The sequence below is a fragment of the Rhodamnia argentea genome, chromosome 4 (genome assembly GCF_020921035.1).
Source record: "Rhodamnia argentea isolate NSW1041297 chromosome 4, ASM2092103v1, whole genome shotgun sequence".
Taxonomy (NCBI): domain Eukaryota; kingdom Viridiplantae; phylum Streptophyta; class Magnoliopsida; order Myrtales; family Myrtaceae; genus Rhodamnia; species Rhodamnia argentea.
Window position 1 is genome coordinate 18588312 of NC_063153.1, and position 14979 is coordinate 18603290.

At 38.2% G+C, this 14979-nt stretch overlaps 2 protein-coding genes across 2 annotated transcripts; one reads left to right on the forward strand and one right to left on the reverse strand.

Annotated features, from left to right (window-relative positions):
• Positions 1–3447: 3447 nt before the first annotated feature.
• LOC115744494 lies at positions 3448–3822 on the reverse strand. Its single transcript, XM_030679711.2, has one exon. The coding sequence runs from the start codon at positions 3820–3822 to the stop codon at positions 3448–3450; it is 375 nt and encodes a 124-aa protein (XP_030535571.2).
• Positions 3823–13655: 9833 nt separating this feature from the next.
• On the forward strand, positions 13656–14369 carry LOC115744493 (zinc finger protein 2-like). The gene has a single exon (XM_030679710.2). The coding sequence runs from the start codon at positions 13701–13703 to the stop codon at positions 14202–14204; it is 504 nt and encodes a 167-aa protein (XP_030535570.2). The 5' UTR covers positions 13656–13700; the 3' UTR covers positions 14205–14369.
• Positions 14370–14979: the final 610 nt, after the last annotated feature.

Here is a 14979-nt window from a genome sequence, read left to right on the forward strand (position 1 = left end):
AAAAAACCAAAAAAATGCTTAAAAAATTATTTAAAATATTAAAAAATTATTAAAAAATGTCCAAGTTAGCGCTAGCCATGCCATGGCACAACAATCGATGTCCACGTCAGCGATTTTCGATTAAAATTGGCCGGATTAACTCAATTGGTATAAATATAAAAGATTTAGGACTGAATGGGCAACAATACAAAAGGTTTAGGACTAAATTAGCACCAATAAAAGGTTTAGGACTTAATTGGCACCAGGCAAAAGGTTTATGACTGAATTGGCACAAAAAAAAAAAAGGGTTTAGGACTGAATTGGTACTAATACAAAAAGTTTAGGAGCTTTTTGACACTTTTCCCATTAGGGCTCTTTTACAATGAACACATTTACTGTATTTATAACCTGCTATAGATGGTTACATATGATAGGTACATACAACAATTACTAATTTTGAATATAGAATAATTTCATAATCTTATCGGCGGTTACAAGAACTTACACGATCTCCTATTATCGCAATACTTACCCACAAGAAGTTATAAAAATACCACAAACATAATTACCCAGCAATTGTGTTCGTGTGTTGATTCATCATCATTGCCTTCAATTTCCAACACTAAGTAAAATCTGCAATAGTTTCGTTGATTGGTGAAGGCTTTCGTCAATAACTTTTACTATGTCGATAATTTCATTGGATCGTCGACTCTTCAAGTTGTCGGTGGAAAAATAGCCATCGACGGTTATGTAAGCTCTAAACAGCCAACTAAAGACCTGGTCGTGGGAATCGTGATGAGTGTGAGAAAGGGAAAAAAGAGAAGGTTCGTGTTGCTGCGAGCCATTAGAGGACTATCGACCATTACATGACTCATTATATATGGAAGAAATAACTGCTCAAGGACATGGTCGAGCAATTTATGGGAAATAGCAAACGTTGAAGCAATCGATAAGAATCCTTTGAAAGCTGCAACTATCAAATAGCAGTTAACCGTTCAACCATTATAAATACCACCAACCATCCACCAGGAAGCCCCTTGACAAATCAAACAAATTTATCTTTTTCTTTACTTTCTGCATTGCATTTTAATTTCCGTAATTGTAGCTTTCAGATTTTTATCGTCCAGTCAAATTCCGGCGTTTATTTCTATCATAGACACTTTGTCGTCGAGTCAAACTCTGGTGTAGTGCCAAAGTGTACTCAGGCTTCATTGTCGAGTTAAACTCCATTGAAGTTTGCTTATGTTGGTTTGTTTGTAAAATTGTACTTCTTGAGCCTTTCCGTCGAGTTAACCTCTGGCTAGGTTAGCGTTTGTATAATTTTAGTGAAGTTTCATCTGTTAATTTTTTGATTATCTGGATCACTCCTACCCGGAATCACACAAAACCTTTTTCCTACATTTAAAAATCGAAGAACTGCTTTTGGTGAAAGATATTTCGTTGCAGGAGAAATTCCGATGAAACACTTGGATAGTACAAACCTTCACAATAGGACCAAGTGCACACAAACTATGTCAAGATTTAATCTACGACAATGCTTGAAAACGCTAAGGTCTTATACGCCGGAACTTAATTGACGACGTAACACTCGGGAAATATATACATGCCAGAACTTAATTGACGGTGCGAGTCTGGAAAATTTGTTTGATTTATGCGCGAGGGGAGGGGGGAGAAGGGCGGGGAAGGCTTCTTAGTACATGAGCGATGGCATTTATGGTGTCTGTGTCATAACTGCTCCCCAAGTGGTTTTCAACGGTTGTCGTGATGTTCTTCTGTTTCCGAAAATCTTGCGTCAAATTTCTCATGCTACCATGATCTTGTTTCTAAGCGGTTGTTCACTTTAAACGTGGGTTAGTTGGCCCTCTCGATAATGGCCGCCAACCAATTTCTCATGCTACCATGATCGCAACTATCTTGTTCTTAGGCGGCTTCAAACTCGTAACATTGACTTGGCGTGTTCATCTTTCATCCGGTACCTTAATAGCTCGTCGGTTCTTGCCAATCCGTACCATTGTCAATTAATCATTCGTTGTCGTATGTCAAAAATTGGTTGGTGGCCATTATCAGTACGCTTCAGCAATGATTACCAGGTTGTATCGTCGATGTTTGATCGTGTGCCTAACAATATTTATTGCGTGATCACGTGCCGACGACCCGACCACTTTTTGGTGCAAACAGATATCGGTTTCAAAGGATCCCAACATGAGCGTGTTTGATGAAAACATAATGAATAATAATTGTATCAGTGAGCAAATTAAACCACATTGTGCTGAAATCGTTCACGCCAACTTTTTTTGGAAGGCGACCGACGAGAATTCCAACAAAGGAGGAGTTTCCAAAGGGGGCGAGCTAACAACAAGGATAAGAAGTGACAAGTCGGGATGGTGACTGCTGTATTACCTGCAATAGAGATCATTTCACCCTCTACAAAGATTTTTAATTTTGAGCCACGTTTTCTTACGGAGGAAAATCATTTCAATCATGTCTCTGATTGGCGACTTACGAGTACAAGAATCACCTTTATCTGTCATAAGCACCATATACACTTAATCGATTGTCGCTCTACTTCTTCATCGAATTGAAAGTGTTCATGGTTTGCTAGCTTCTTTGTTATGTTTTTTTTTCATGAAATATGGTCTCTCTGGGCTACCTTTTTATTAAGGCTTTGTTCATTTCCCGAAAAATGAATGATTTGTAAATTTTTTTTTTTAAAAACAGTCATTTGTATCAGTTACAAAAATGAACCATCGAAGAATATTTTCATCATCCACAAAAATAGTAAAATATAATTTGTTGTCAATACTGAAAATATTATCTATATAAAAAATCATTTTCTGAAAAATATTTTACAAATCATCCATTTCTCGTAAAATAAACGAAGCCTAATAAGAAAATTATCCTTTCGTGTAATGTTCATCTTGACCTACGTCTTCTTTGGACTAATAATGACAATGAGGGCGGCCAAAGGAAAGTCCTATCCGTTCAAAAGCAATGATGATGATCAATGCTTCGTTCAAAAAGCAGGCACCATGTGGAAAAAAGGAGGAAGCATATTCGTGGACTCTTCTGCAATTAGTATAGAAATGAATACATTCATTCCGTAATTTAAAGGGAAAAATGGCCTATACAAAAAGGAAAATATTCCTTATTCGCACGCATCAATCTCAAAACTCGTATCCACACAAAAAAATTCAAAGAATTGGCTTGACAGCTTAAGGTTCAGACATTCCGGAACAATGATAACAGAAGAAATTGAAAACCCTAGTTCATCCCCGTCAACTAGCAGATGCAGCTCTACAAACACTGAGCTTTGATGAACTCTCTCGACTCGTCCGAACCACCTTTCTGCGGCGCGAAAAAGCATAGTAAAGGCAAGTTTGCCGTGGAGACCGCAATGCCGCAAACCTGGACTTGGACAAAAGATGTTATGAATTAATGGAAGGCGTGCCTGACCGAGTATTTACATCGTCATGGCGACCTCGACTGGAAGCTATTCCCCCGGCAATAGCGGAGCTCCATAGAAATCTGCCTCTCCAGCTGAAGTTGCCGATGGAAATTCGCGATGAACATCTCAGCTCGCTTGTCAACATCGTCCTCGGACGGATAACTCATCGTTCTCTGAAGCCCCAGCCCTCTCGAAGAGCCCGGCGAGTCTTCGTACTCTTTGTCGTCCATCGACGGGCATGCCCTCAGGCCAGGGCGGTCGCTGAAGCTCAGAAGCCGCTTGCTCGAGGGGGCCGCGTGCCCGGAGGTGAAAATCCACCGGTGGAGGTCGAAGTTCAGAAGAAACCTCACCTTGTGGACTGCTCTTCTTAGGCGGCCGAGCAATGGCCACTTATCCATGTGCTTTCTGTGCCGGAGACGGGAAGGACGTCAACGATTGCAACTTTTCTTATGGCTTTGTGAAGTGAACGTTGCAGAAACTTTGATGAATAGTGGGGCTCTAAGGTTGCGTATTTATAGGGAGAGGAGTCCGAATCATTTCATGATTATTCTATGCGTGGAAGCATGCGGCCTAGAAGCTGCGAGGCAATTAAGAAAAACGATGCGTGAGTGGACAGAAGACCGTGTTGTTTGATGACGTGTAAGAGTTGAAGCCCTGTGAAAGTCATCCAGAAATTTCGAATGGTCAAAGCGTTGGACGGGTTCTTCAGTCGAATTATAATGTTTGATATATAAATAAATAAATAAATATTTATATTTATTTATTTATTTACATACTTTTAGGTGAAAGAAAAGTTCGATTAATATTTTGGTTGGTTTCAGTCTTCAACAAGGAAAAATTAAATTAGTAATTGAACCAAGCGAATTGAAACTTTTATTCATTTGTGGTTCGGTTAAATTCGCCGGTTGCTTAATTGGAAAGTAGTGACTTGGTCTCTGGTCACGCCAAGGATTTGACCGTACTTAATATGTGTGTGAAAGAGAGGCAGCTAGTCGATGAATCCCGTGGATAAATGATCGATTGTATAGCCTGTAAAAAGAGAACGAATAAAAAATATTTTCATAGTTCACGAAAATATTTGGACATATTAACAATTAAAATATTTTTTAATAAACTAATTATTTCAAGTGACATGACCGATCATCTTTATGATAATATTTTTCAGATTATTCATTTCTCGGCGAAATAGATGGAGTGTTAAATAAAATGAAATGAAGGCTACTAAGGTGATGTCACGGCGTTCTCGTAGAATTCTTGCTGGAACCATCTTCCTCGTAAAGCTTCAATTCCCCCTCAATAGACATGCATGCATAGCCGTTGCAGTTATATTTCACTGTTTCTGTAGTCTATTCTCAAGATATCAAATTTTGATTCATTTTTAACCTAACTGTCGTGATTAGGTGAAAATCAATGACGCATTTGCTTACCCCTTGTTTATCAAGCTTTTCATGAACATAAAATCTATTCACCTTTCGAGACTTTGCTGCTAGATGAATACTTTTTTTTTTTTTTGTAAAAAATGAATGATTTAAAAATAGCTTTTGAAAAAAATTGTCACCCATATTGCTTACAAAAAATATATTTTATTGTCTACGAAAATATGTAGACATAAATTGTTGTCGATGATGAAGACATTTTTCGTAGACTAATTATTTTAAGTGATATGCACGATCATTTTTTACATAATATTTTTTAAATAATTCATTTTTCATAAAATAAACGGAGCCTAAGCTTAACTAGTCTTGCATATCTCAACCTCGAAAATATGAATTTGGAAATGAAAGCACGATTTAAGTACCTATGCTACCCATGCCTAATAACTATTTTTGTTTGGATGTTAGAGCAACAAAATATATTATAAGTATGTATGTAAATTATTCAATAACATGGTAGCTGATCCACGCATCCTTTTTCCTCCTTTTTTTTTTTCAAATGTAGAAACCCGCGATATTTTTGCGAACCCGGGCCGTATTTGTTTACTTGGTAATCAAGTTAATTTACAATTGATGTAGACAGATAGCGATAAGCTTGCGAACATGAGCTGTTACTTCTGGTTTCAGGCACCGATTGACCAGTTCTTTCCTATGGCGAAGAGAGACACTCCTTCTTTTTTGGATTGACTTAACTTGGAGGAAATGAGCCCATCAGAAAAAGTAACTTTTAACTTATGATTAGCTAAAATTTTCATGTGGTTTATACGGAAAAAGAATCGCAAGTTATTATAAACTACACATGCGCGTTGAAAAATTATCCAAAAAGTCGTAAACCTACTATACAGCGGCCCTCGGCTTCAAACTTTTTAATCTAGGCAATTTAGTCTTAAGTCTTTTGGCAATTATCCAATGTTGTCCTTCGGACTAATTTTGATCGGAAATAGCTAACGTGGCAGTCTAGTTAGCGCCAACCGTCCTACGTGGCACGACTAGTGCAGTCGTAAGAGATTTTTTTGCAAAATTCTTAATTCTTGTTAATTTCTTTTCCTTTTCTTTCTTAGTTTTTTTCATGCTTCCTCTACCGGTCGTTGAGCCTCGACTATGATTGTATTTTAAAAAGTTAAAAAAAATTACAAAATCGTCCACATCAGCATCGGTTATACCATGTAGGATGGTTAACATTCAGGTTAGTAATTTCATGCCAAAATTGGTTGAATGGACTGTATTGAAAAATCGTAAGAGGATTTAGGACAAAATTGGAAGCTTAGTATTGAATTGATTGCTTTAAGAAAATAATATATATTTCCGAAACATAGCTATGATTTGTAATAATTAGACCAATCATATATACAAATATGTCATGACTTTTTGATGTGGTAATTATGAATTTCGAATATCTATAAATTTCATTAATCATTGTATGTTATAATTCTTTCTTGACAAACAAGATCATAGCTGAAGGGAGTTGTTGGCCTAATGCTGCACTTATCCGGTCCGGACGTATGCTTCTTGACAAAATCTGATAATTTGCCTCAAATAACACGTGCCTTTTCCTAAGTTTGATTGTGAATAATTGCAACCTCTCAGTAATTTTGGGCTCATGGAAGGAATATTTTCCAAGCAAAGGCATTATGGGCTTCATCAAATGGGCTGCACAGTTAAAAAAAAAGGTGGATCAAGCACCTTAACCTCGTAGAACAATTCCGACTCAGTCCAACCACTAGTCAGCCCCGGGGACAAATTCTTCCCTGGATCGGAGTTCACGTATCGATTGCTGTCGTGGCCCTTGATTATTTTCTTATCACGCAAATGGAGCCAACATGGGTCTATATGATCAACGGTTGCAATCGATCTAAGTAAGATAGATTTGTCTGCTTCACAGGGCGAGGTTGGATTATTGTTTTTGAGGTGTGAAGGGTACGGAATCCCCATCGGCCAGTCGGTAATGCCGGAATGGGACGAGCTGCCTATTTTAATATGATTTCATCCGACTCAAAAGATCACCCGTATTGCCAAGAAAGGAGACTATATCGTAGCACGGTACGTGTTGCATTATTGTGGGCACGTTCCTAACTTCTGCTCAAGCATGACCCATGACATTTAGGTCGATTTCTAAAGATGTCGAAATCGCAATAATGATACCTTTCAAATATGAAGAGTTAATAAGTATTTTTAGGGTAGTTGAGTCTTGATGTGTTTCTGAAGACACTTCTATGCGATTTCCATTGATGAGTTACTCTCAGATCACATAATTAGATACCCGTCGTTCATTAGGGCTCGAATAGTATTTGGCATGCGTGTAGATTCATGCACCTAATGCCCCCTACACGCATATCCATTTATAGTACGGGTGAATTGTCATATTCTTAGCCATTCATAACTACAGGAGATAACATCTTACCACGTACAATGTCGACCTGCAAGCCCTCCTAAAGAGAGCAAGGTGAATCGGAACCCGAAAAAATAGTCATGAAGCTATCGTACTGTGGCTCAATTCGGTTATATACTTTTCAATTTGGTTAATTTAGTCCTAAATTTCTTGATGATTTGCCAATATAGTCATTCTCGCCGATTTTCAACAGAAATTGTCGACATGGGCGCCGACCATTCTACTTGCCACGGCTGGTGTTGACATGGACAATTTTCAAGATTTTATTTTCAAATTTTTTTTGAGTTTTTTTGTGTGTGTTAATAGTGTCTAGTTTGTCGGATAAAGAAGGTGTGGATCTTATTTTTGTTTCACTGTTCTATCTCTAATTTTCCTCTTTTGGGCTTTCACTTTGCCTCTTTGCAGAGTGCCGGAGTTGATGGGGTTCGACTCCTGCACACCTGTAATACCATCATCCCCACCTTTCAAATTCCTTTATCGATAGGGCCACATGCCTATTGACGTGGATCTTACTTTACATGGTGCTTTTGGGTGCGTCGCAACTTTCCACATTCGAGAGATCGAGAGATCGAGAGAGAGAGAGAGAGAGAGAGAGAGTCCATTTGGGGTTGGTAGCGTTTTGTCTCCCTCATGGGGTCGACATTTATTCCTACTGGCTATTGCCCGGACCGACCAAAAAGACTTCATCTCTCTCCATTTGCTTGCAATACATAGGTCTACAAAACTGAACATGAGTGTCAGAAATTTGAATATTTTCAATGTTTGTTACCAATTATTAGAAGGCTTTGTCAATGTAATTGGTAAGGTTTTAACTCCCATTCAGTTGTTCATCATTTAACCGATTAAACGAGTCCTTCCTTTAATTTCCACGTTAAGTGATATTTGGCTTAAAACAATCAATTAAATTGCGTGTAGGTACAGATTATCAAAGGCACTTACTGACAATAAAGGGATGTGTAGACAGATTAAAAATTTTCAAGGAAGGCTGACATCCATATCCATGATTTCCGACCAACATGAATAAATCGGTATAATGTGAAAAGGTTTAGGACTAAATCGGTAAACTTAAAAGATTTAGGACTTGTTTGGAAAAAAGTGCAAAGGGTTTAAGATTTTCTTGAAAATTTTCCCGTGTTTGACTTAAAACAATCAATTATATTGTGTGTAGTTGTAGATTATTAAAGGCACTTAATGACAATAAAGGGATATCTAGATAGGTTCCTAAAATTTTCTTTTCATACTTACTCTAAATAATACTACGAACGAAATTTGACTTTAGTTCGGAACATCTGCAGCTTTCATGTCATTTTAGAGTTCTCAAATTACGTACGCTAAAAAACCAGAAAAATCAAGATGGAAGAAGCAACTCTCCTGAAATAACTAATGAGAAAAATCACGACATCGATTGCAAGATGCGCAAAAATAGCTTTACATATAAAGCATTTTTATTTTACATGGGCGATGTTAGAAAACTATTCCACAAACAGGGTCAAGATGTTGACATGTAAAACTTTTTATTGTGATAATCATCTTGTTCCCATTAGCAGATGAAAGTTCCTAAGTCCCATCTACTTGCGCAAGAATTGTTTTACGGTAAGAAATTTTAAAAAAGAAAACTTCAACCCCTTGAAAAAACAAAAAAATATACTCACCCCTCTTTTCTATCAATCCACCTCTAAGCCTAGGGTAATCATCGAATCGAAAAAGTCATAAAACTATTGCAATTGTATCAATTCAATCTTGAATACCTTTTTTTTTTAGCCAATTGTGCGTTTGATTCGACCTTAGGGGAATGCAAATCCATTTCCCCAAGGAGCTTTAAGTGAAGGTGAATTTGGTGAAAGTAATAGTTTTTGGAAACTCATTTTTGTGTATATTTTGTAAAGCATCTTTAAAAAGAAAAAAAAGAAAAAGAAAAAAAGAAAGAAAAACAGAGGATCTTGGTTAGTTCAAGAGCTCCTCTATTCTTCTTCACTTTGTATGCTCTCTCTCCATATTCTCACTCAAGTATAGACAAAATCTAAAAGAAAATTCAATCCTTTCTTTGTGACTCACTAGAGAAAGTGTTAGGAAAAATCCCTTATGTTATTTTGAAAATGACAAAATAATCAAAGGCTACTAATGTGTTTATTGGTTAAGTAGAACCAGGTGAAAAATGCCCAAACCATTTTACGGATGGTGTATTAATAGTGTCTGAAGGCTATGAGTCATCTATCAATGGTGAATAAGGAATTGGGTACAAAGGTATCTACAAGCTGGAGATACCTGAGTAGAAGGTGAACAAGCCTAGAACGGGAAGTTTGGTAAAGCTTGAAAGGACCTTGGATAGATGAATAACGAGGTAGAGCCGTGATTGCCAACATGCTTGGAGGGACCAAAACACAGAAGCTCAAGTAAAGTTCTGAATATTGCATCTGAAGTTTGTATGTGCTTAGACTCCATGAGAAGTCTCCTCTGATGTCGACGTAAGATGAGCTCGGAGGTTGCCGAGCTTAGACTCTAAGGAGAGTCTCAAAAGTAACGTTTAGATTCAGGCGCGAATCATTTTCACAACGGCTAGTGATCCGGCTTGAATTTCTTTCTTATGATAGACAAGCTATCTTCCATAAATGAAGGACTCTACTTATGAAAATCTAGATTCGGAGTATGCAAGACTGAATTAGCGGAGATTCTAAATTTATCTCTCAACAGCTACTAAATCTTCTTTGTACAATCTTGTCTAACGAATTGATTGGAGGGTGATCCTCTGAAGATTTTCGATGCTTGGATTGGAGATGGAGTATAAAAGGAGACCAAGGTGCCGAAGAGCTAGAGAGATCAAGAGTTGAAAATTCCAAAGTCCAAAAAGAGCTTCAATTTTATATACTTGTCTTCCGTGAGTGGTCAATTGTATATCCTTGAGAGGTATTGATAGTATTCAGCTTGTGTTTTGGTGTGAGTTAGAGAGTCCTATCTACTTGAGTATTAATAGCACCTACTTCGAGGAGAAGTCTTAGGTATAAGCAACGCTTGCTATTGCAACCCTCGATCGATTGATTAGTGAAATTCAGCTAATAGGCTGTCTTGGAGAGTGGACGTATGCAAAGCCAAACCATTATAAACTTTGTGTGCAAATATCTCGATCCCTTAATCTCCTTTATATTATTTGCGATGGCTGAATTGTACATGATTAGACTCTAAGGTCATTTTAGATCTTGTTCTTGATCATACTCCGAATTAACCTCTAAACTTGTTTGTTTTAATTCTGCGATAATTTTAAACAAGTCTTTATAATTACTTATTCACTCCCTCTAGGTGATAAGGCTAGCCCAACAGAAAGAAACATAGTCAAGACTAGATTCGAGAGTGGCCATCGCCATCACCCACGAATGGAGGCAAAGAGAGGGTCAAAGCATCGATGGGTCGAGTGCAAGCTCTCCATCCTCTGCAAAACGGAGGTCGACCTCATTACTTGCTCGCCTAATGATAACTCTTTCGCCTTCACCCACCCATCCACCCTTGACACCAAGGTCAAGTGACCTAGGCCCATACTCTTTGATCTTCACAAGCAAATCTAGGCGACAACTAGATTTGCATTTCAAATTTAACTAGGTGGCAGTTGTCGGTGTTGCATGGCCCTAGGTGACCGCCGTCGGTGGTACGCAACCCCATGGGACCCGATAACAACATCCCTTGAGTGGCTCTGCGAAGCCACGGTCTGTGCTTAGCAAGGGTAAAAGGGGAATATGAGAAAGCTAGTGAGGGTAAGATAGGAAGAAATAAAAGTAATTAAATCTCTAGAGATAACATTCCAAAAAATGCGAAAGCCTAAGGCAAGTCTTGGGCTTTTAGCTTTCTCCTTGAGAAAGCTAAATCAAATAAGGCTTGAAGACTAAACATTTTGCATTTGTATCAATTTAATCTATCCAACCAACTTTGGCCTCTTGGTGGGCTACCGGAGCTAACATGGCGTTCTTGATGAATTTTTTAATAATATTTTAGTACATTTTCAATTTCTTTATTTATTTTTTCTCTTTTCTTTCTTTTTTTCTTCTCCCTCTTCCTTCTGCTGGTCACGGCATCACGTCGACATCAACCAAATTTGGTTGGATGGTCTGTATTGGCACAAATGCAAAAAGTTTAAGACTTAATTAGCGAAAAAAAAAGATTTAAGTCTAAATTGACACAATTACAGTAGGTTTAGGACTTTTTTGATAATTTTCCACCTCTAAGTTTGCCGAACAATGTAACAAATATTCATTTCGCAGGAAAAAGTGCCAAAAAAGTCCTAAATCTATTGTGTTGGTGCCAATTCAATCCTAAACCTTTTATTGGTGCTGATTCAATCCTAAACATTTTGCATTTATGTCAATTGAGTCCTAAACCTTTTGCATTTATGTTAATTGAGTCAATCCAGCCAATTTTGATAGAAAATAATTGACATAGATGCCAGCAATGCCATGTAAGACGACCGGCGCCGACACGGCCGATACTTAATAATATATATTTTTTTAAAAAAATATTTTTAATTTATTTTTTTTGTTCTTAAATTTAGGGTTTGGCCGGCTAGGGTGCTATCCAAACCCTAAATTTCAGAAAAAAAGAAAAATAACTAAAAAATATTATTAAATAATGGCCACGTCGTTGCCCGCCATCCTACGTGGCATCGCTAGACTCCACATTAGCGATTTTGATTCAATTTTGGCAGGATTGACTCAATTAGCACAAATGCAAAAGTTATGACTCAATTGACACAAATGCAAAAAATTTAGGATTGAATTAGCATCAATAAAAGGTTTAGGACTGAATTCATACCAATGCAATAGGTTTATGACTTTTTTGACACTTTTCTCTCATTTCACATGTGTGTATTGGCCACACTGACACGTGTACATTCCTATATAAGCGGGCTCATCTTGTTGTTTCTAAATTAGGTAATATATCCCTAGAAATCCCATTCCGTGCAATCAATCAAATAGTTCTCCATTCCATTGAAGAATTTAACTGAAGTATCTCCATAACATAACCAGGGTTAAGGTCATAATCAGTGCACCAGTTGAAAGATGGAACCCATAATTGAGCCACAGATAATCTGTAATTCCCTAAAAATTCTTGATCTTGCAGGACCACAGAGCAAAGATGGCAACGGCCAACTCGGAGGGGAGCTTCTCAAGCAAACATGGAGGGCAGACGCCTAGTCTCAATCCTGCAAATATGCTCAGTCTAATCACGAGAGAGAGAGTGAGAAGGAGTCTGATGGGGTTGTCCAGTGCATGCTTTCTATGGCAAGCCGATCATCGCGTGCTGTGGGGGACCGACACGGGCGTGACTTTGATCCGCGAGAGGAGTTTTGACTGGTGTTCACACACAGGCCATCCGCGCTAGAAAGTTTGCAGGATTTGCGGAGGACGACTCAAAGTATGTGTGGAAATTGATGCGGACCATGCCCGAGAGAGATTCGAATGGTATCACTTTCATCGACCAACTGGAAACCACGTGTGTTATTGTCCCAAGTGCCAGATGGGATCCAAGTAAATGATTAAAGATTTCCAGCTACACTTCTAAAGCAGAACTACCTTTTAAGCTACATTTCCTTTCTTGCTTGCTAGTTTGCATGGGGGTAAGAACCTCCACAGCGAGAGTATTTCGTATGAATGATACGCAATAGTATATGAGAATGATAATTGAGCATCACATATTATTTTGATAAAGGTGACGGTAAACGGATACTAAAATGTCATTCAGATCTAGTTTTAAAATGCTAGAGATAAGTTGCAATTTACAAGGTGATATTTGCTTGAATTGGGGGCCAATTGAGGGCTTGTGGGCCCTAACCCAGTGGCCGACGAGAGGCCGCCGGGACGACGACGATGACGACGACGACAACAACAAAAGGAAAGGAAAAAAAATTTACTAACTGAAAATAAATAAATAAAAAATCAAATAAATATTAAAATATTCTCAAAAATATCTTTGTGTTAGTGTTAGCCACGCCAATTCAGTTCATTTGGCTAGATTGACTGAATTAACAAAAGAAGAAGAAGAAGATTTAAAACTGAATTGACATAATTACATTATATTTATGATTTTTTTTTATAATTTTCCCATTTCACTTGCCATAAGTTACTAGAGTATAATTTTTCACAAAACAATAATATAGCTTTGTTTCGTGAATGATTCGGGACACATAATCAATAACGCCATAGACATGTTATTGTGATTGACTTGATCTAATAAAACAAACTTACGCGATTCTATAAGGTTTTTTTTTTTTTAATATTTATGGAAACTCGTTGGCATGTTGACATTTCTCTTGTGCAAAAACCAAGAGATTCTCTATCGCAGCCACTAACCTATACATTTGTCCTTTTCTCATCTTGCTCTCTCGTTCCAAGTGCATTCCGTTGCTAGAACAGACATCATTTCACTTCATATATGTACTTCTCTCTCTCTCTCTCTCTCTCTCTCTCTCTCAATGGAACATCAATCCTACCCATGGCATCTGAGCTCAGCCAATAATCACAACCAGCTCAACCTAGAGCTCGGGCTTGAGCCATGTTCATCGTCCTCGTCTTCATCACCTCCACCATCACTCCATACTCTTAAAGTCCCTGCAAAAGACAACAAGCTCTACTCATGCAACTTCTGCCAAAAGAAGTTTTATAGCTCGCAAGCACTCGGCGGTCACCAAAATGCGCACAAACTCGAGCGAACGCTAGCCAAGAAGAGCAGGGACTTGTGCTCTGCCGTGAAACCTCTCGTGGCGACCTCAAATGGTCATCATGTCCAGCCCTCTCTTCAGTCTGTGGTTTTTGAGAATCAGTCAAGCTTGGCCAGGCTTGTTGCGGACGATATGAGGTATGCTGGGACTAATCTGAAGTACGGTTCATCTTGGTCTCGAGGATACATCGATGTTCCAGATCACGAAGGTGATCTCCAGGAGGATCTTGGCCAGCTCGATTTGTCATTAAGGCTCTGATATGCAAGATCGGAGATGGGAAATAGTCCAAGAACGCCGATCAACACATCTCGAGATATACAAGTGAAGATCTCGTTTGAGGGATTGGAGGTTTGCGGGGTTTCCTTTTCACAAAGATCTCATTTAAAGACGTTAGTGTTCTATATAGACTTACTTCGGGGCTAATTCCGATATGGTTTATAGCAAAAAGAATTATAGATCTGGTATATAGGTATGTCCCTCTATAAAGTTTAATACTTAAATGTCCAGTTCACTTGATTTTAGAATATTTCCTCTGCTTTTCCTTCGGTATTCTCACCCGTGATATGATGTTGGGGAAAGTGTACTGTACGAACTCTTGCGCAATAATTCTTGATAAATACTTTCTTTGCCACACCTATTTTTTTACTGAGACAAAGTTTTATAAGTGTGGATAACATTACATAGACAAGTTTAGCTATTTGATCCTGCATTTCCATCGCAAAGAATGAGTAGTGATTGTTATTCAATGATTTGAAGCAAACCCTAACCCCATTTCTCTCTTCCCTCCTTTAAGCCAAATAATTGACGTCTCCTTCTGGAGATCGTCCACCTCTTAATTGATGATGGTTGGTGGAGAGAGGGCGGAATTATGTGATTAGAGAGTTTTGCTTGTCTAGACGCATTTGGATTATGCACTTTGAAATCAGCCTAGGTGAACCTTTTCATCTCTGACCTGCACGATACTTTCTTCAGTACTTCAATGAATTCAACCGTTGATTTATAGGAACGAGACTTGTTGAGACATCGGTGGAAG